The sequence below is a fragment of the Muntiacus reevesi genome, chromosome 20, assembly GCF_963930625.1.
Source record: "Muntiacus reevesi chromosome 20, mMunRee1.1, whole genome shotgun sequence".
Lineage (NCBI taxonomy): Eukaryota > Metazoa > Chordata > Mammalia > Artiodactyla > Cervidae > Muntiacus > Muntiacus reevesi.
The window spans coordinates 28,272,060-28,292,637 of NC_089268.1; the positions used below are offsets into that span (position 1 = coordinate 28,272,060).

General features: G+C 57.8%; 1 protein-coding gene across 5 annotated transcripts in view; it reads left to right on the forward strand.

Annotated features, from left to right (window-relative positions):
• TNXB (tenascin XB) overlaps nt 1-20,578 on the forward strand; it is a 57,675-nt gene that overhangs the window by 18,685 nt on the left and 18,412 nt on the right. For 3 of the 5 annotated variants that reach the window (XM_065912081.1, XM_065912080.1, XM_065912084.1), the window contains 15 exons: nt 682-1,419; nt 2,505-2,873; nt 4,003-4,296; nt 6,284-6,574; nt 6,954-7,259; nt 8,838-9,197; nt 9,556-9,930; nt 13,615-13,920; nt 14,936-15,235; nt 16,496-16,783; nt 17,052-17,360; nt 17,898-18,218; nt 18,344-18,688; nt 19,056-19,406; nt 19,800-20,147. In XM_065912081.1, the coding sequence (XP_065768153.1) occupies nt 682-1,419; nt 2,505-2,873; nt 4,003-4,296; nt 6,284-6,574; nt 6,954-7,259; nt 8,838-9,197; nt 9,556-9,930; nt 13,615-13,920; nt 14,936-15,235; nt 16,496-16,783; nt 17,052-17,360; nt 17,898-18,218; nt 18,344-18,688; nt 19,056-19,406; nt 19,800-20,147 (5,301 nt within the window). The remainder of the gene's footprint in view (nt 1-681; nt 1,420-2,504; nt 2,874-4,002; nt 4,297-6,283; nt 6,575-6,953; nt 7,260-8,837; nt 9,198-9,555; nt 9,931-13,614; nt 13,921-14,935; nt 15,236-16,495; nt 16,784-17,051; nt 17,361-17,897; nt 18,219-18,343; nt 18,689-19,055; nt 19,407-19,799; nt 20,148-20,578) is intronic. The other 2 variants (XM_065912082.1, XM_065912083.1) reach the window with 2 other exon arrangements.

Sequence of the window (20,578 nt, forward strand, 5' to 3'; positions counted from 1 at the left end):
TGCACGGGGTGGGTGGCAGTCCCAAAGCTGCTGGCCCTGCTCTGTACCAAGGGCTCTGAGGAGACGGAGTTCTCAGGTGCTTGGAGTCCTGTAGGAAGGCGGTGGGTTGGAGTTTGGGAAGAGCGGCCTCATAGAGAGAAGCAGTATATAGAAGATGCTGTCGGGCCCAACCAGATAGGGGTGGTTCTGATCTGAACTCAGGCACAGGGAACCCCCCCTGTGCTGCATCTCAGTGGTCAGGTCTCCTGGGACTGGAGCTGGGGAGATTAGAGATCAAGCCACCTGTTGACTTTAGAATCGAGGTTTGGGGGAGTTAGGTCTCAGCAGTAATTTTCCACTAACCCTCCAAGTCTCTTAACAGATGCCTGGATCTTTCTTTCCCTTTCCTGTGACAGAGGGACGCCCACCTCGCTGTCGCTCGCGTTTTCTCCTCCCACGCCCCTTTCTCTCCTTCAGACGCAAGGCCCCATCCGCTCGTTTCTTCTTTCTAGGGCACCAACAGTGGCGGGCTTGGAGGGCGAAGCGGGAGGGCGTCCTGGGGCACTAACTTCTCTCGGTTCTCTTTGCAGGTGGGGTGGGAGGGACGCGGGCGGGGCTGCCGTGGGGGGAGTGCAGGGGCTGGTGGTGAGGGGGTGCTGCCACTGACCGGCTCTCTCCTCCCCCTTTTTCCGCCCCCGGCAGCACCAGGCCACTACAGTTACCCGGAGGCGCACCCCCCAGCCCCGCCCCCCAAGCCCCGGCCCCGGCCGGCCCCAGTCCCGCGGCCCCCGCGGCCCGCGCGCCCGGCACCGCCCCCTCGGCCCTCGAGGCCCGCGGAGCAGGGGGAGGCGGAGTCTCCGCCGCGGCCGAGCCCGCCCCAGCCCCCTCGGCGGGCGTGGGGCAACCTGACGGCCGAGCTGGGCCGCTTCCGCGGCACGGTGCAGGACCTGGAGCGTCACCTGCGGGCTCAAGGCTACCCACTGCGAGCCAACCAGACCTACACGTCGGTGGCGCACCACATCCACGAGTACTTGCAGCGGCGTCGCTCCCCCGCACCCCCGCCCGGTCGCCCCCACCCCACCGCCAGCCCCGACTCGGGCACCTGGAAGCGGGACTCCAACCAGGGCATCTACGGCCTCTCGCCCGAAGGCGTCGACCGGGCGGCGGCGCCCCGCCACCCCAAGCCCGAGGTGCTGGGCACCTCCGCCGACGGCGCGCTCCTCGTGTCGCTCGACGGGCTCCGCGGCCACTTCGAACGCGTGGTGCTGCGCTGGCGGCCGCAGCCGCCCGCGGAGGGGCCCGCCGGGGAGCTGACCGTACCGGGCACCGGGCGCACCGTCAGTCTGCCCGACCTCAAGCCCGGCACCACCTACCACGTGGAGGTCCACGGGGTGCGGGCAGGGCAGACCTCCAAGTCCTACGCCTTCATCACCACCACAGGTAGCGTGGGTGGGGCCGCGCGACCCCCCACCCCCTGCCCAGCCTCGTCTATGAGCGCCTCCCACTGCCTCACTGCTCAGGCGGCCGCTCCGCCACCTGTGCCCTTCTGCCTTCCAGCCCTCCCTGGTTCAGGCTCCCGGACATCCCCACACCTTCCTGTGTCCCTGGAAACCCCCTCCACCCTCAGGGTCCTGGTGGATACCCGAGACCAAGGAGACCTGGTCTTTGGAACTGTGATTTTCACTTGGGTTCCTAGGACACTTCTGCCAGGAATCCTGTTCTAGGCAATAGAAGGGTCATTTGATGGGAGGGCCAGTGTCTGCAAAGATTCTCTGGAGCAGTTTGGGTGGGGTAGGGAGTGAAACCAGTGGTTTCCCACTCTGACTCACTGTGGTGAGGGTAACTGACAACTGTGGTCAGTGGTTACTATTTTCCATACTTTGGCCCTAACCTCAAAGGGACGCATCGGAACTGCTTGGGGGTGGCCTTGAAATCGTTAGGCAGCATGGGTAGGTGAGAGGTGAAGCCACTGCTTCTTGGGCTGCCTTTCCAGACCTCCTGGCTCAGTTCACGCTTGTCTCTCCCACAGGAACGGAGTCCTGGCTCAGGGAGGGGGCGCCCTGTGGCTGTCAGGGGGAGGGGTTATGGACCTCTTCTTCCCCCATAGGGCCCAGATGTCACCGGAGTTGGATGTCCACTCCTCTCTCTCTCCTGACTGCCCACTGTCTCTTGAGTCTGCCTTCCTTAACACCACCGTCTTCTCCTTTCTTCCAGGCTTCTCACTGCAGCACTAATGGAAGCCAGGACCACCACCCAGTGGGGAGGGTCTCCTGTGGGGAGGGAGCTAGGAACCTTGTGGGAGGAGGGATGGCAGACTTAGTTCTTCTATTTATGACCTGCAGGCTCGTCTGTGCAGGGCTATAATGGATGTTTGGGACAATGAGGTGACCCAGGGGGTGATCCAGGAGCGACCAAGGGGAAGTCTGAAGACTCTCAGAGGCCAGAGAGTAGAACCTGGGGACTGTGGTCTCCTTTCTGGCTCTCATACTCGACTCTCCTGTTTTTCTTGCCCTGCCTCTCCCCAGGGTCCTCCCCCTCAGGCCTCTTGGGGGCCACTGATGAGCCTCCTCCCTCAGGTCCTTCAACGACTCAAGGGGCTCAGGCGCCCGTCCTGCAGCAGCGCCCCCAGGAGCTGGCCGAGTTGAGGGTGCTGGGCAAAGACAAGACAGGGCGCCTCCGAGTGGCCTGGACTGCCCAGCCTGACACCTTTACCCACTTCCAGCTGCGCCTACGGGTGCCCGAAGGGCCAGGGGCCCATGAGGAGCTACTGCCAGGGGATGTCCGTCAGGCTCTGGTGCCCTCACCCCCTGCTGAATCCCCCTACGAGTTGTCACTTCGTGGGATCCCTCCCAGCGGCGAGCCCTCTGCCCCTCTCATCTACCAAGGCATTATGGGTACATCTTGGACTCCGCTCAAGTCCTGTGTCCTGAGGCCCCGGGAGGGGCTGGACCATTAGGACTTCAGGGGTGGGGTGGAGACTGAAGGACGGGGCTGGTGTTTGGGTCGAGCCAGTAGAAGAAACAAGGAGAGAAAAGGAGTTGAGGGCTCAGAGGCAAGAGGGATAGGGAAGGTGTTAGCCCAACGAAAGGGTGGATCGGAGAGGGGAGTCCTTCCAGATAAATAGCTGAGAGGAGAAAAGTCAAAGCATGGGACAAAGATTCAGGGAGAGAGACTGTTGGCCCATGGCTCTCCACTTGCAGCTTTCTTTGTGTGGAAGTGTCCCGCCCCCACTTCCTGGTCACTCCTCTGCCCCTCTCCACCCCCTGCGTCTCTCAGCGTCAGTGTGGGAAGGCCTCTGGCCCTGAGGATACTGATCCTCAGCCCCCTCCTCCATTTCCCTTCTCTCAAGCCCCTGCCATCCCCTCACTGAACAGACTAGGACACCTTGTCCCCCCGCCCTGCAAGCCTGGTCTGCAGTGCCCCATGGTCTCATCAGCCAGCTCCCACTAGGGGTGGAGGTTCCCTGGGGAGGGCGCTCCACGGCCTTCGGGATTCAGAGATGGGTGAGGTTTGTGGAACCCGGGCAGGAGCCTGGGGCTCTTGGCATCCACAGTTTCTTCTGGTCCCCCTTTATGGGACTCGGGTAGCCAGCTCTCCCTGCAACGCCAGATCAAGCTCACCGCCGGGGAGAGGGTGGTGAGGGAGAGAGATGTTCCAGTGGACTAAGGCATCTCCAGGCTGCTCTGAAGCAGCAAGGGTTCCGAACTCTCAGGAAGAACCTCAGGGGACACGAAACTCCCTCAGAATGTTGGTGTGTAGAGGGCCTGGGACCTTTGTGAGTGGGGAGGAAGTTATCACAGGGAAGAGCTGAAGCTCTTGCTCCAGAGTAGACGTTGGGGAGAAATGCCCCCCTTCTTAGAAAGGCTGGTCCCAGACAACTGAGGGCAAGGAATGCAGGCATCAAGGGAGGGAGGCATCCAGCGTGAAGGGAGCCAGGGGGCAGAGGAGAGGGACGAAGAGCATGGACAAGACAGTGCTTGAGCCCACGTGCTTTGTTTTTGCACCCCCCCCCCCCAACTCCAGACAAGGATGGGGAGAAACCTGGGAAGCCCTTGGCCCCACCTCGCCTGGGCAAGCTGACAGTGACGGATGTGACCTCCGACTCCTTGCTTCTGCATTGGACAGTCCCTGAGGGCGAGTTCGATTCCTTTATGATCCAGTACAAAGACAGGGACAGGCCCCAGGTGGTGCCTGTAGAGGGGCCCCAGCGCACAGCCCTCATCTCCAACCTGGACGTCGGCCGCAAGTACAAATTTGTCCTGTACGGGCTCGTGGGCAAGAAGAGGCATGGTCCTGTGGTGGCTGAAGCCAAGATCTGTGAGTGACAAGGGTCACCCAGGACCCTACCCCTACCCTCTGTGCGGTCCTGATGGAGGTCTCCCCGGTGCTTTGGGAACTCCCGGAAGTCTTCCTGGAGGCGGTGGTGCCTGAGCTGAATCCTAAAGGGAAAATTGTGGTGGGTCAGGCAGGGAGATTGAGGAGGGCAGTGCCAACAGAGGGAGCTGTGAAGAGTGAGGCAGGAGTGAGAGTGGCCCTGCAAGAGAATCAAAGTCTCTCCTCCGGATAGCAGGGCAGGGCACCTGGGGGCTGAAGACACTGATCTCACTGATCTCCAGTGTCTGAGTGAGTCACTTAGGCCTCATTTGAGGACCCTAGGGAGCCTCCAAAGGGCTTTAAGTGAGAGAGTGACCTGATTCAATATTTATCTTACAAATAGCTCTGAGGCTGCTGCAGAGGAAAGCTGGAGAAGTGAGTTGAGAACCAGCAAGGGAGGATGCTGGCCTGGCGGGGATGGTGGCAGTGAGGCAGGGGATGGGTGGGGTCAAGGAGAGCGAGGAGGCCCAGGCACCCCACGCTTCTGGATCCGGCAGTCCCGTTCCCTGAGGCAAGGAACAGCGGATGTGAGAAACGGTGCAACAGTGCAGCAACACTTAGTCAAACATCTTTTGAGCGTTTAAGTGTCAGATGTGTTCAAGATGTTCTAAGTGAATGATCACACTTAATCCTCACAAGCAGCGCTGTGAGGCATACTCATTTCACAGATGAGGAGAAGGGCGGCACAGAGGGGGCAAGGCCACTCAGACAGAAAGTGAGGGGGCCATGGCGCTCTCCCGCTGCCCTCCTGGGACTGGAGAGCAGAGAAAAGGCCTGAGGACAGAGCATGGGTGTCCCAGTGGGCAGAAGCCAGGGTGGGGAGGCAGAGAAAAGGGACATGGCCCCTGGGACCCTGGAGGTGGCCATCACTCATGGCATGAACAGAGGATCGGGCGTCTGCAGGGCAGCCTGAGAGGTGAACTGGGGAGAGGAATGCCAAAATGAAGGGCGCGGTCAGACATGTCAGATTCCGTAAGAGTGACTCAGGGCTGCGGAGTGTCCACAGGACTTAGCTATGGCGAGGTCACCACTGACCCTGGTGGGAGCTGCTGGTGGAGGGCAAGGCTGGGTTGGGAGGGCGATGAAGGTGAGGACATGAGTACAAGCATCTCTCTGTGGAATCTGGGCTGGAGTGGAGAGCGAAGAGGGAGGGTGGAGGCTGGAGAGCGATGCAGCCCAGTGGAGGAGTTTGCGTAAATCCTGAGGGCACAGCTGATGGAGTGAGAGTGGGAGCGGATGAAGTGGGGCCCAGAGTACAGTTGTGGGGGGCTTTCCCACATGAAAATGCTCCAAGGACCATGCGTCCCTCTCTTGGAGAGGAAATCAGCTCGTCATTAGGTCTGGAAGCAGTGGAGGCTGTCCTGGAAGACTTCCCTGGCTGCGGAGATGTGGAAGGGGCTCACTGCGCTTCCTTCTCTCTGAAGCCCCTCTCCAGGCTGCGGAATAAGTGAGGGCCACACTAGTCCGTACAGCGGGCCTCCTTGGTGACTCAGGGGTAAAGAATCTCCCTGCCAATGCAGGAGGTTCAGGTTCGATGCCTGGGTTGGGAAGATCCCCTGGAGGAGGGCATGGCAAACCACTCCAGTATTCTTGCCTGGAGAATTCCATGGACAGAGGAGCCTGGCAGGCCAGTCCATGAAGTGGCAAAGAGTCAGACACAACTTAGCAACTAAACAACAACAGTTAAGACAGTGCTTTCATGCCACGTCAAATAAGCCGAATGTTCTTTTAGGTGGGCATAGCCGCTTGCCAGGGTGCACAGCTTGGCAAGCAGGGTGCTGGCTGGATTTCAGTCCCTCAGTACTGCCTTCACCATGCACCTTTGTGCAGTGAACAGCCTGCACAGCCTCACACAGCATTCCCAGGGAGGAGATGGATTTCTTCTCTTTTGACCCATGTCCCTCCCTTCTCTCCCACCTCCTCTTCCTAGTGCCTCAGACTGATCCCAGCCCAGTGACTCCGCCCCGCCTGGGGAAGCTGTGGGTGACTGATCCCACCCCAGACTCACTGCACCTCTCCTGGACTGTCCCCGAGGGCCAGTTTGACTCCTTCGTGGTCCAGTACAGGGACAAGGACGGCCGGCCCCAGGTGGTGCCCGTGGAAGGGCCCGAGCGCTCGGTCATTATCTCCCCACTGGACCCTGACCACAAGTACAGATTCACTCTGTTTGGGATTGCCAACAAGAAACGTCACGGCCCCCTCACGGCCGATGGCACCACCGGTGAGTGGCAGCCTCCTAAGCCCCCAGCCTTACAGGGGGGCTGACCCCTAAGGCTGACCCCTCCCGGCCTTCCACATGCCTGCCCTTAGCCAGGAGCTGGCTGGGGCCTCCCAGCGAGATGGCTGAGGCGGAATCCTGGCCCTGCTTTTGGGCTCAGGGCCAGCCAGCCTCCCCCGCACTGCTGGGCCCCTTTCATCCTGTTCAGCTGCTCCCCGAGGCCCAGAAGGTGTGTCATACTCTGGCTGTGCCAGGCTTCTTAGAGTTCAGCGCTCATGCTAATCGAGTGGAGACCCCCACAGCTGTGACAAGCCTTCCAAACCCCAGGCCCCAATCCTGGGGTTCTGCCAGTTCAGCCCCTCCTGGGCCTTCTTATTTACAGCCCCAGAGAAGAAAGAGGAGCCCCGCCATGCAGAGCCCCCAGAGCAGCCCCTGCTGGGGGAGCTGACAGTGACTGGCACCACTGCAGACTCCCTGCGCCTCTCCTGGACGGTGGCCCAGGGCTCTTTCGACTCCTTCATGGTCCAGTACAAGGATGCCCAGGGGCGGCCCCAAGCAGTGCCTGTCAGGGGTGATGAGAATGAGGTCACCATCCCCGGCCTGGAGCCCAATCGGAAGTATAAGATGAACCTCTATGGGCTTCATGACAGGCAGCGCGTGGGGCCTGTGTCCGTGGTGGCCACCACAGGTGAGTCAGGCCTCCCTCGCCCGCCAACCCCCAGCCCTCTGAGTGGGACCTGGCCCCAGACCTGTGGCGCCTCTCTCCACCTTCTCTTTCTTGGCTCCAGTTCTGCCAAAGCCTCCGCCGTCTCCTTCCCCTTATCCCAGGATTTCGCATCCAGCCGTCAGCCCCTGACATCTTTCTTGGCCCTGCTTCTCCAGCTCCAAGGATAGGCCCCTTTTCCACCATTCTGAGAACTGATTATCATCCGTCCCACTGGGCTATCCTTCCACTACGTGTCCTCAGCCACAATGTTCTTTCCTCGTGGACTTTACTGGCCTTCTTCTCCTGGCTGAGGCTGTGGTCTCTTCTGAGCTTCTATTACCTGCTGCCCACACCCTCCCTCCACTGATGCTCTGTTCAGAACTGGCAAATACAAGGGACATGAGCTCCACATTTCCCCAGCCCCCCTGAACTCGCTGAGTCCCAGCCAGCTGGGAGCAGGGCAAAGGGCTCACTTTCCGCCCCCAGCCCTAGGGGCCCTAGCCCCTCCTAGGGCCCAGCCTCCCCCATCCAGCACATTTCCCTGACTGTGTAGCATTATGGTTTGGAGTATGGGCTCTAGAGCCAACTGCCTGGATATTAATCCTAGCTTTGGGATCTTGTGCAACTTAATGAGTCTCTCTGGGCCTCAGCTTTCTCACCTGTCAAATGGGGATAACAAGGGTAACAGCTTCATAGAGCTATTAGAATTAAATGGGTTAATACACTTAGTGCCTAGCACGTCAAAACTGCTATTGAAGAGTAGGCCATCATTTCTCCCTGACTCTCTCCCTTCCCAGTATCCTTTTCTTCTCCCCACCTTTCCACCTTCCCCTTCCTTGCCTGGGTTATCATTCTTGCTTGCTGCTTCCTCAATCTTCTGTGCCCAAAGTGGTCCCCCATGGGCCAGGGAATGGGTTACAGAAGGGCTGGCTTCCCTTGTGCCAGTCTCCCCACCTCACGGAGCCTCAGCAGAGACCTGGCTACTGTAGATGGTGGGTGGATACCCTTGTGACTGTGATTCTTCCCCCAGCCAGGGAAGAGCATGGCTCTCCCCAGCCCGCAGCCCCATTCCCATACCCTTTCCCCTACTCGTGTCTGAAGTGGAGGAAGAGACAGGGCTGCCCGGGGAGATCTTAACCAGAGCACATCCCATTTTCTGTCCTGGTCAGTGGGGTGAGGGGAGCTGGGCAACCCTGGGGAGGGGCAGCAACTGATAGGGAGGAATGCAAGTGGGACAAGTCCTTGCTGCCCCCTCGCTTTCCTGTGGTCAGCACACTCCATGAACACAGTATGGAAGAATTCCTCAGTTTTCTCTCATCCTGCCTCACCTCCTTTCTCAGACATCAGAGCCCAGCCAGTGCAATTGGCCAGTAGTACACGGTGGGGTTTAGGGGCCTGTCTCAGTGCTGTCTCCTTCAATGAGTCACTGAATGGCTAATACAAAGGCTACAGGAACTCCTAAGCCAACAGCTTGAAGAGTATACTTGCCAAATGTACTTTATGTCATGATTAATGTCACCACCAAAGCATGTCACCTGAGAGTCTAATCTCTTCTCTCAGTTCCTCAGGAAGTCCTGGATGAGACCCCCAGCGCCACAGAGATGGAAGAGACCCTCAGCCACACAGAACCCAGCACAGAGGCCCCGGAGCCCCCCAAGAAGCCCCTCCTGGGGGAGCTGACGGTGACAGAATCCTCCCCGGACTCGCTGAGCCTCTCCTGGACTGTCCCCCAGGGCCACTTTGACTCCTTCACCGTCCAGTACAGAGACGGGGATGGGCAACCCAGGGTGATGAGGGTGCCAGGAGATGAAGACGGGATCACCATCTCGGGCCTGGAGCCAGACCACAAGTACAAGATGAACCTGTATGGCTTCCATGACCGCCAGCGTGTGGGCCCCGTCTCTATCATCGGGGTGACCAGTGAGTAGACGGTGGAAGCCCCAGGATGGGACCTAGTGGGGAGATCACCCCCTCAGGTGATGGGGGAGTGGGGTGTGGGAGGTCTATCTCCTCGAGGCTGAGCCATGGTGACCTTTGGGGGTCCTCCTGGGCAGAGAATGGCCTCCGTGAGCTGTGCTGGTGGCAGCCCCGGTCCCCACAGCTGATGCCTGGGGCTCCAGGCATGTCTGTGAGGTGTGGACTGAGCAGGACCTCCAGGCTCCTTAGGCTTCTCTGAACTGACCTCAGGGCCCCCAGTGGGGACCGTGGCTTGGGAGGAGACCCAAGGACATCTCCTGGGGACCCTGCCTCACCCACTCTGTGTGTTCCTCCTTCTCAGCTTCAGAGGAAGAGACCCCCAGCCCCACAGAGATGGAGGAGACCCCCAGCCCCACAGAGGTGGAAGAGACCCCCAGCCCCACAGAACCCAGCACAGAGGCCCTGGAGCCCCCTGAGGAGCCCCTCCTGGGGGAGCTGACAGTGACAGGATCCTCCCCAGACTCGCTGAGCCTCTCCTGGACCGTCCCCCAGGGCCACTTCGACTCCTTCACCGTCCAGTACAAGGGCAGGGACGGGCCCCAGGTGGTGCGTGTCGGGGGCGAGGAGACCGAGGTGACCGTTGGGGGCCTGGAGCCCGGACGCAAGTACAAGATGAACCTGTACGGCCTGCACGGGGGGCGGCGCGTGGGCCCCGTGTCCACCGTGGGCGTGACCGGTGAGTTAGCGTGGGGCCTTTGTTTGCTTTCCTCCCCTCAGTGGCCCCCAGACTCCCTGTGGCGTCTCCCTCCCTTGCTGCAATGGAACTCCCTGCTTGGGGACAACCTAGAAAGAACAGTTCACTGCAGACTGGGCTACAACCAGCTGCACCACCTTGAGCGAGTTTTCAACTTAACTGTGTTTGTTTTCTCAGCCGTAAAATGGGGATAATAATGCCCACCTCACAGAACTGTTGTGAGATTAAGTGAATTAGCGCGGGCCTGGCTCAGAGTAAACATGCTGGCAGTGTTGGCCACTACGATGATTATATCTGGCCTTACCCTGGGGCCTGCTCTGTCCCCTTTGGGTGGTTTGGCTTCTTAGAATGTGCATGAGACATTGGCCTCTTCACCAGGGCAGCTGGAAATTTCCTTTATGACTCATCCGGTGAGTGATTACAGCAAGGAAGACTGTCCCTTCCACCCAGGTACAGGGCCCCTCAGCCACCACAGAGGACCCGCCTGGGCGCCCACTCTGCAGAGCCCCAGGGCCAGGGCCAGGCCCCAGACAGGCCCCTGTGACCCTCCTCCTGGTCTGCCCAGCTTGGCCCCAGGAACAGGGCGTCTCTTTTCTCCTTTGTTCACTGAAACAAAGACAAATTTTTCAAAAGCAACTTTTATTCTAAAGGGAAAGATTTTTAAAAGCAGAGAAACATGTTTCCAGAACATGGTTTCTGTATTTCTCAAAGGGGCTTGGTTGGCTTAGCGTCCAGAGTCTTTCACCCCTGATTTCCTTTCTTTCTTCAGTCAGCACAGAGAGTGGGGAGAGGGGAAAGCCTCAGTGGGTTACTGTCCTGTGGGCCTGAAGTAGAAAGGTGGAGGCTTGTGTCAGCCTAGGACATACGGCCAAGGTTTCTCCTGGGGTCACCCTAGGTCCATTTGTCTGTCTGGGGCAGCCAAGCTGGTCCCTGGGCACGTGCGTGCATGCTAAGTTGCTTCAGTTGTGTCCGACCCCATGGACTGTAGCCTGCCAGGCTCTTCTATCCATGGGATTCTCCAGGCAAGAATATTGGAGTGGGTTGCCATGCCCTCCTCCAGGGGACCTTCTCCACTCGGGGACTGAACCCGAGTCTCTTATGTCACCTGCATTGGCAGGCAGGTTCTTTACCACTAGCTCCACTTGGGAAGCCCGGTTCCCAGGTAAGGATGGACTATGTCGGGCACTGACTGAGGCAGTGCAGTAGAGGACAATTGACTCTTGGAATTGAAGAAACTGCATTCCGTTCTTAGCTTCTCAGTTTTAAGCTATGCGATGGAGCTCATTATCCAAGCAGGAAGGCGATGGGCAGCTGGAGCCTGCTGAGCTGACCGAGGGACTATGCCTGGCACACAGCACGTGCTGAGCCGTTGCTAGGAGAAGAACTAACATGCAGCTTTAGAAACATTGCTAAATTGGGAAAGGATTTTACCAAATGCAGCATGGGGACTGCGGTACTCACAGGTAGTTATCATTCCGCCTTCCCCAGTTGAGCCAAAGCACCAGCGATAAGTCTTGATGGTGAGGACAGTTTCTCTCTCGTGGAAAGAAGTGCAGAGAGGGCGAAAACAAGCAGGAAATGGAAGTTACAGGAACAACAGAGTTGGAAGGCAAATTAAATGGAACACAACGCTTGGCCTGGTTCCTGGACCTGGGAGAAGCTCAGTACATGGTGGTCACTCCCTCCCGCCTTCAGCTGCCTCCATCCCTGCCCTTACCACTCAGACTTACTTCTGTCCTTCTGAGGCCTCATCACCAGCCCATTTTTACTTTAATTTTTTAAAAAAATTTTTTGGTCAAGCTGCATGGCTTATAGGATTTTAGGACCAGGGATTGAACCCATGCCCCCTACAGTGGAAGCATCAAGCACTAACCAAGAGCCACCAGGGGATTCTCATGCCAGCCCCACCTCCCCCTTTTAAGTCTATTTACTTATTTTTAACTGTTCTGGGTCTTCATTGCTTCACAGGCTTTTCTACGGTTGCGGTGAGTGAGCACTGCTCTCTAGTTGCGGTGCGGGGGCTTCCTATTGCAGTGGCTTCTCTTGTTGAGGAGCACGGGCTCTAGACATGCTGGCTTCTGGAGCAGTGGCTTGGGGGCTCAGTGGCTGTGTCTCCTGGGCTCTAGACACAGGCTCCATGTTCCTGGATCAGGGGTCGGACCCGCGTCTCCAGCACTGGCAGGTGGATTCTTTACCCCTGAGCCACCAGGGAAGTCCCCCAGCCCATTTTGAAAGCAGGTTTTATGAGTACAGAGCCTAATCTTATCCTCCCACAGGAACCTGAGAAACAGGATCTTGGGAACCCACCCACCTAGCCACCCCTCTGCTACTTGCCTCTTGGGACTACTTTCCAGGCTGGTCCTAATAAGCAGTGCCTCCCAGACTCAGCTCGCCCTGGGGCAGTGGGGACTAGCCGGTCCTTAGCTCAGCCTCTCCAGATGTGCATACCACTCATTAATTTAACAAACATTGTGGAGCACCCACTGGGTGCAGGTGCTGGGGACACAGCAGTGAACAAGGCAAGGCTCCTTCCAGGAGCTCACATTCTATCAGAGGAGACAGGCACCAAATTGCACAAACGCGTCTGTAGGGCTGTGTGTGAGACAGTGACAAGAGCTGAGGAGAAAAGCAAAGCCCGGTAGGCGAGATGGTGAGTGGGTGGGAAGCGGGCTGGAAAGGGACTTGCTGAAGAAGGACCTGCCGGAGGGAGAGGATAAGTCACGCAGGCCTCTGGGGAAGAGCTTCCGGGCAGAGGGAATGTCTGAGGACCAGCGAGGACTGTTTTGGAATGAGGAGGGTGGTGTGAGAGGTAAACATGTGGGGCCTTGGAGGGAGGTCATTGTAAGGACTTGGCTTCTTACTCTGAGTGAGATGGAAGCCATGGCGGGAACAGGCTCTGACTAATGTGCTAACAGTGGGGAACACAGTGAAGAGGGGAGGAGGAGGGGGATTTAGGAGACTGTGCCATAATCCAGTAAGAGCCGTGTGCTTAGAGGAGGTGAGTGGTAGTCGCTCAGTTGTGTCCGACTCTTTGCAACCCCATGGACTGTATCCTGCCAGGTTCCTCTGTCCATGGAATTCTCCAAGCAAGAACACTGGAGTAGGTTGCCATTTCCTTTTCCAACTTAGAGGGGGTGGTGGTGGACTTAAGGAGTAGGGGAGTCAGCTTCTGAAGGCAGTGCCGACAGGACTTACTCGAAGGCTGGCCGTGGGGTGGAGGAGAGGACTCAGGGATGACTCTGACAGTGAAGTGGGGGTTTTGATGAGGTGGGAAGTCTGTGGAGGGAACAGGAGTTGCGAGGGAAAGCCCCTGAACTTGGCTTTGGACTGGAATTTGGGATCAGTTAGGCACCCAAGGAAAATGCTGAGCACACCCAAGTCTGGGGGTCAGCTGGGAGGTCTGGCTGGAGGACTTGGAGCCAGAGATGGGCAGATGGACCTTCAGCCACTTTCCCAGGGTCTCGGTGGTGACTGACACCCCTCCCCACCAAGCACAGCCCCAGATTCTGGCAGGCACTTAGTGAAGGCTTGTCGGCCAGACAGATGTTGCCAATCAGTGTAGTCTTACATCAGACCCACCCCATGGGCACCACCACAACAACACAGATAATTACTACCAAGGGAAAGAGGGGCTTTTCTTGACAGCCTCCCCCACTTCTGTCTCAGCTCCACAAGCAGAAGAGACTTCTCCGGCCACCGAGCCCCCCAAGGAACCACGCCTCGGGGAGCTGACAGTGACAGATGTGACCCCCAACTCCGTGGGCCTCGCATGGACAGTCCCTGAGGGTCAGTTTGACTCTTTTGTGGTCCAGTACAAGGACAGGGACGGGCAGCCCCACGTGATCCCTGTGGCCGCAGACCAGCGAGAGGCCACTGTCTCCGGGCTGGAGCCTGAGCGCAAATACAGGATGAACGTGTACGGGCTACATGGTGGGCAGCGCGTGGGCCCCCTCTCCGTGGTGGCCCTGACTGGTGAGTGAGGACGGGTCAAGGCAGTCCCCATCCCTAGTCACCCAGGGCCACCCCCCATCCCCAGCCTCTCGCTCAGATCCTCCCCAGTCACAGGCATGTGGTCTGTTCCCTGACCCCAGAGATCCTCTTGTGAGTTGGAACCTTCCCCGTCTTCCAGTTTCTATCTCTGCTCTGCCTCCTCCCCCAGGCAGGGTTGTCTTCCTCCCCTCCGACCAGGTCCAGCCAGACACTATCTCTCTGATCATCCACAGCTGTTTCCTCCCCTCTCTTCACAACCCCGCTGTGACTTGGACCAGCCACCACCTCCCCCTGCTGCCCTTTTTCACTGGGGTTAAACAACACACATCCCTCGAATCTTTTCTCAGAGGCCCTCGGCCCCCTTGGCCTGGGCTGTGTTCCCTTCTGGCCGACCCAGAGTCTTCCTTCCTCAGGGATATGGCCCTTGCTCTCCGCTCCCGGTGTCTCCTGCCCCTCACGCCTTCTGGGGACAGGCCACCACTGTTTCTGTGCTGTGGTGTCTATGAAACCAGTGAACCCCTTTCAGAGCAATGCCTTAAAATCTATAAAGTAAAATGCATAGGATTTTACCATACCATATCGATTCTATTGATAGCCAATTATCAAAGATATTTTAAAACTCGAATTTATGAATTAGTAACATAGGAACTTCACTATTAGTCCATTAAATAACAAGAACCTTGTGGCATGTTTAATAACCTATTTAGAAGCAATGATGAGTGTGAAGAGTGTTTTGAAGTTTCTGCAGTAATTCTAAGCTGATGTGACAGCATCTGTGATTCCTGTTGGTGACAGTCACGAGCACTGCTAGTACCACCGTGTTGGTTTCCTATATGCATCATTGAAGGAAATGCTAGAGGCTGGTGAAAATAGAGGTGTAACTGCTCCCTGTCTCAGTTCAATACCCCCTGGAGGCCCTCAGAGCCCAGGAGCCCTGCAAGGGGGGAGTTCTCCTGCCAGAGATCTCAGCCATGTTCTCTGTCTTCCTGGATCCTAGCTCCCGTCCCCCCAGCCCCAGTCACAGAGCCTCCCGTGGAGCCACGCCTGGGGGAGCTGACGGTGACAGATGTGACCCCGGACTCCGTGGGCCTTTCCTGGACCGTCGCCGAGGGCGAATTCGACTCCTTCTTGGTCCAGTACAAGGACAGGGACGGGCAGCCCCAGGTGGTGCCTGTGGCCACCGACCAGCGTGAGGTCACCGTCCCCGGCCTGGAGCCCAGTAGGAAATACAAGTTCCTGCTCTTTGGGATCCAAGATGGGAAACGCCGTGGCCCAGTCTCTGTGGAGGCAAAGACAGGTGAGAGGGACCCCCACGAAGTTGAGGTCCCAGCCCCGCTGTCCTTCTTCCCGCTGCCTGAACGCCTCTCCTTTCCACCTGGTCTCCCTTTCATCCACCTCTTCCTTTTTATTTGAAAAGCCCTGCTGCCTTCTCCCTTCCCAGTCAGATAGGAACCATGAAAATGAAGTGGGTTTCTGGATCAGTTCCCCCGGCTGACTTTCACCTCTTCTCGTAATTCCTACTTCTGTTCAATGGCTCCTCCAGGACCCTTCCTGGAAGGTGGAAGCACGAGACACAGCAGGACTGGGAAGCAAGGGCGGGAGGCCAGAGTTGTTCCACATCCAAGTCTCAGCCTTGTGTAGCCATCATCTCCCGAGAGAGAGCTTTCCACTGACCCTCACCCTGTTTCCTGCCCTGCAGTCCCAGGCACGCTGGGTCCCATTTCTGCCTCTCCAGAGGGACCGCTTTCCTCCCCTGCCCTCTTCCTGGAGCCTCAGAAACGAGGACCAGAAGAGCCCAAGACTGGCTGCCCAGTCTGGCCCAGTCGGGCCCAGCCCATCTATGCCCTTTCCTGGATTTTGATCCAGGCCCTCCCCTGCCCCTGGGGGTTCCCAGTTGCCAGAGAACTCTCACAATAACAATGCCGTCAGCGTCCTTGCTGTCCAGAAAGGCAGAAGGCCAGCTCCTTCTCAGGCCCTGGGATGGCTTCTTGGGCAGACACCAGATCCTTCTCCTGTCTGAGCATCCTTCTTCTCCTTGTACCCCTCCTCACACAAAAGCAGTTCCAACTCCTCCACCAGGTCCTATGAGGGCCACCGTCATCATAATATCCTACCTCCCCACCAGCTGTCTGCCCCCAGGGACCTGTACCCGCTCTGATGTCCTCAGGACCCTTGGGTTTTCCCAGAGAACATCAAATCACAAACAGTGGATTCCTTGGTCAAAGAAAATAAGCAGATGAAGCCTGTGATAAGCTGCACGCTGCCAAGGAAATGGTCCCTATCAGGTCCCTATATAGAGTCTGGATAACAAGTGTAATAAGATAAATAGGAAGTTAGGGAATCGCTTTTCCCAGGACAGAAGACTGCTCCCTGCACTGGTTAATGGACAGAGGCATGGCCAGATGAGGATGCTGGTGGGCATGTGATGGTGATGGAAATATCTGGAGGAAGCACTGATCATTTGGGCAGTTCTAGATTTTTCCAACTCCAGAGGGAGGCAGTCAAGGAGTCATTTTGGAAAAAAAAAATAAACACAAGAAACTTTCCTCTCTGTCAGTTGGCCGAGGTGACGCCAGCCCAGGAGCCCCACCCCGCCTCGGGGAGCTGTGGGTGACAGACCCCACCCCAGACTCACTGCGCCTCTCCTGGACGGTCCCTGAGGGCCACTTCGACTCCTTTGTGATCCAGTTCAAGGACAGGGATGGGCCCCGCATGGTGTCCGTGGAGGGCCATGAGCGCTCAGTCACCATCAGCCCTCTGGACTCTGGCCGCAAGTACAGATTCCTTGTCTACGGCCTCCTGGGCAAGAGGCGCCATGGCCCCCTCACCGCCGAGGGCACCACAGGTGAGGGCAGCCCCTGCAAGGGGTGTCCCTGGTCTGGAGGGGCCCCTGGGGAAGGTTGCTGTGGTCACTTGTGGTGGCTGTCATCATGGCTGTTGTTTGGCTCTAGTTGTCTGTCTGGAATCCAGCCCATCTCCTTGCACAAGCCCGAAGACCCAGTCCTGCAGGGCGCAGCCGCAGCTCAGTCCCATCTTTAGACCTCTCAGTCCTTCCCTTCAGGGTCACCCAGCCTTCCAGAAACAACCATTTCTGCTCTGTGTTTCCATCTCAGAGACCCGCAGAGCAGTGGACGAGGCTGGAACAAAGCGTTCCTCCAAACCACGTCTGGGGGAAGAGCTGCAGGTGACCGGTGTGACATCAGACTCCGTGGGCCTCTCGTGGACAGTCCCCGAGGGCCACTTCGACTCCTTTGTGATCCAGTACAGGGACAGAGACGGGCAACCCCAGGTGGTGCCCGTGGAGGGCAGCCAGAGGGAGGTCAGTGTCTCGGGCCTGGACCCTGCCCGCAGGTACAAGCTGCTGCTCTACGGGCTGTCCAGGGACAAGCGAGTGGGTCCCATCTCCGCCATTGCTGTGACCGGTGAGTGCAGCCAGGGGAATTCGCTGTCCTTCCTTCCCACCTGGCTCTCCTGGTCTGATGGAGTCAGGATTTCTGAGCTTCCTGTACCCCTTCTTTTGGGGGAAGAGGTCAGCTTCATGTAGGCAAAATTTACATACAATAAAATTCACCCACTTTAACAGCATAATTCAGTGAGTTTGGGCATATGTCTAAGTCATGACCATTACTACAACAAAGATAGAAAACAATGACTCTAGACGTTTCCCCATGCTCCTTGACTGTCAGTTTCCCTGATCCCAGCTTCTGGCAACCACTAATTGCTTTCTGTCATTATAGTTTTGCCTTTTTAAGTGTTTTGTTTAACAGACTCTTACAGTACATAGTTTTTTGTGTGTTTTTCCTGCACTTAGCATGATGCTTTTGAAGTTCATCCCTGGGTATCAGTAGGTGGTCCTTTTTATTACTGATCTCTTGTCCTCACCTCCTTCCCTCCATCCATCCTCTTGGAGAGTCTTGGTGCAGCGACAGACCACTCACCCCTCTCTACCTGTCTCTCAGAACCAACCCCCAGGGAAGAAATCGAAGCTGAGCCTGAAACCTTCAGTCATGCAGCATCTGAGCCCCGTCTGGGGGAGGTGACTCTGGAGGAGGCCACGCCACACAGCCTGCATCTCTCGTGGACAGCAACTGAGGGAGAATTTGACTCCTTCGAGGTCCAATACACAGATGAGGATGGGCAACGCCAAGAAGTTAATGTAGGGGGCGACCAGCATGACATCACCATCTCTGACCTGGAATCTGACCACAGATACCTGGTGAGCCTGTACGGTTTCCACGACGGGCAACGTGTTGGTCCTGCCCACATCGAGGCCATGACAGGTGAGCAAAAGAACTCCGCCCACTCAGCTTCCTTCCAGGGGGCCATGAGGGCGCAGAGGAGGGCCGAGTCCCCACGGACCCTGTGCCCCTCTCTCAGGTACTTTTCTTTCCATGTCTGTGTTCAGCCCCAAGAGAGGAGGATGATGAACCTTCAGAATCTCCCTCTACCCCCCAAACCCCGTCCACCGTGGTCCCCGAGCCTCCCATCAAGCCCCGCCTGGGGGAGCTGGAGGTGACAGATGCCACACCTGACTCCCTGAGCCTCTTCTGGACCGTCCCTGAGGGCCAGTTCGACCACTTCCTGATCCAGTACAAGAACGGGGATGGGCAGCCCAAGATGGTGAGGGTCCCTGGGGACGAGGACGAGGTCACCATCTCGGGCCTGGAACCAGACCACAAGTACAAGATGAACCTGTATGGCTTCCATGACCGCCAGCGTGTAGGCCCCATCTCTGTCATCGGGGTGACCAGTGAGTGGACAGTGGAAGCCCCAGGATGGGACCTAGTGGGGAGATCACCCCCTCAGGTGATGGGGGAGTAGGGTGCGGGAGGCCCCTCTCCTTGAGTCTGAGCCATGGTTACCTTTGTGTGTCCTCCTGGGCAGAGAAGGGCCTCTGTGAGCCAAGCTGGTGGTGGCCCTGGTCCCCACAGCTGGCCCCGGGGGCTCCAGGCATGTCTGTGAGGTGTGGACCAAGCAGGACCACCCAGCCCCTGGGTGAACTGATAGGCTTCTGTGAACTGACTTCAGGGCCCGGAGTCAAAGCCAAGGCTTGGGAGGAGACCCAAGGACATCTCCTAGGGACCCTGCCTCACCCTCTGTGTGTCCCTTCTTCTCAGCTGCAGAGGAAGAGACCCCCAGCCCCACAGAGATGGAGGAGACCCCCAGCCCCACAGAACCCAGCACAGAGGCCCCAGAGCCCCCTGAGGAGCCCCTCCTGGGGGAGCTGACAGTGACCGGATCCTCCCCAGACTCGCTGAGCCTCTCCTGGACCGTCCCCCAGGGCCACTTTGACTCCTTCACCATCCAGTACAAGAATGGGGACGGGCAGCCTCAGGTGGTGAGGGTGCCCGGGGACGAGGACAAAGTCACCGTCTCAGGCCTGGAGCCAGACCACAAGTACAAGATGAACCTGTACGGCTTCCACGACCGCCAGCGTGTGGGCCCCGTCTCTGTCATCGGGGTGACCAGTGAGTGGATGGTGGAAGCCTCAGGGTGGGACCTAGTGGGAGATCACCCCCTCAGGTGATGGGGAGTGGGGTGCGGGAGGCCCCTCTCCTCCAGGCTGAGCCATGATGCCCTATGTGCCTTCCCTGGGCTCCCTGAGGACTAGAGGGTCCTCCTAGGCAGAGAAGGGCCTCTGTGAACCATGCCGGTGGCGACCCAAGTCCCCACAGCTGACTCCGGGGGCTCCAGGCATGTCTGTGAGGTGTGGACCGAGCAGGACCACCAGCCTCCTTAGGCTCCTCTGAACTGACCCTGAACTGACCTCAGGGTCCCCAGTGGGGACCATGGCTCGGGAGGAGACCCAAGGACATCTCCCGGGGACCTTGCCTCACTCTCTGTGTGTCCCTTCTTCTCAGCTGCAGAGGAAGAGACCCCCAGCCCCACAGAGATGGAGGAGACCCCCAGCCCCACAGAACCCAGCACAGAGGCCCCGGAGCCCCCTGAGGAGCCCCTCCTGGGGGAGCTGACAGTGACAGGATCCTCCCCAGACTCGCTGAGCCTCTCCTGGACCGTCCCCCAGGGCCACTTCGACTCCTTCACCGTCCAGTACAAGGGCAGGGACGGGCCCCAGGTGGTGCGTGTCGGGGGCGAGGAGACCGAGGTGACCGTTGGGGGCCTGGAGCCCGGACGCAAGTACAAGATGAACCTGTACGGCCTGCACGGGGGGCGGCGCGTGGGCCCCGTGTCCACCGTGGGCGTGACCGGTGAGTGAGGGCGGGGCTTGGGATGAGGTTTCAGGAAAGGTCTCATTGTAGAGCCTCTCAAGTGTCTTCCACTGAAGACCCTAAAACCCCCAAATCTCTTCTTCATTCATTATCCATTCAGCACTTCAGGACAAGTGTGATCTAGGAGCAGGAAGAGGGAGTCCCAGGGAAATGCTTGCCCTTGAGAGGCCATTGAGGACTGAGGCCTCCAAGCCAGTCATACATGACCTGTTTGTGGCTCTCTGCTTTGCGTAGAAACTCTGAAAAGAACACTTTTGGGGTGTTGGGACAAATGCAATGAAATATTAAATCTCAACAAGTATTTATGATATAAAATTTCAGACATATATCCAAAGGGAAAGAATAGTATAATGAATTCCTATGTGTCAATAACCCTGCTTCAACCAAAAAGCACGTCTTGGACAGTCTAG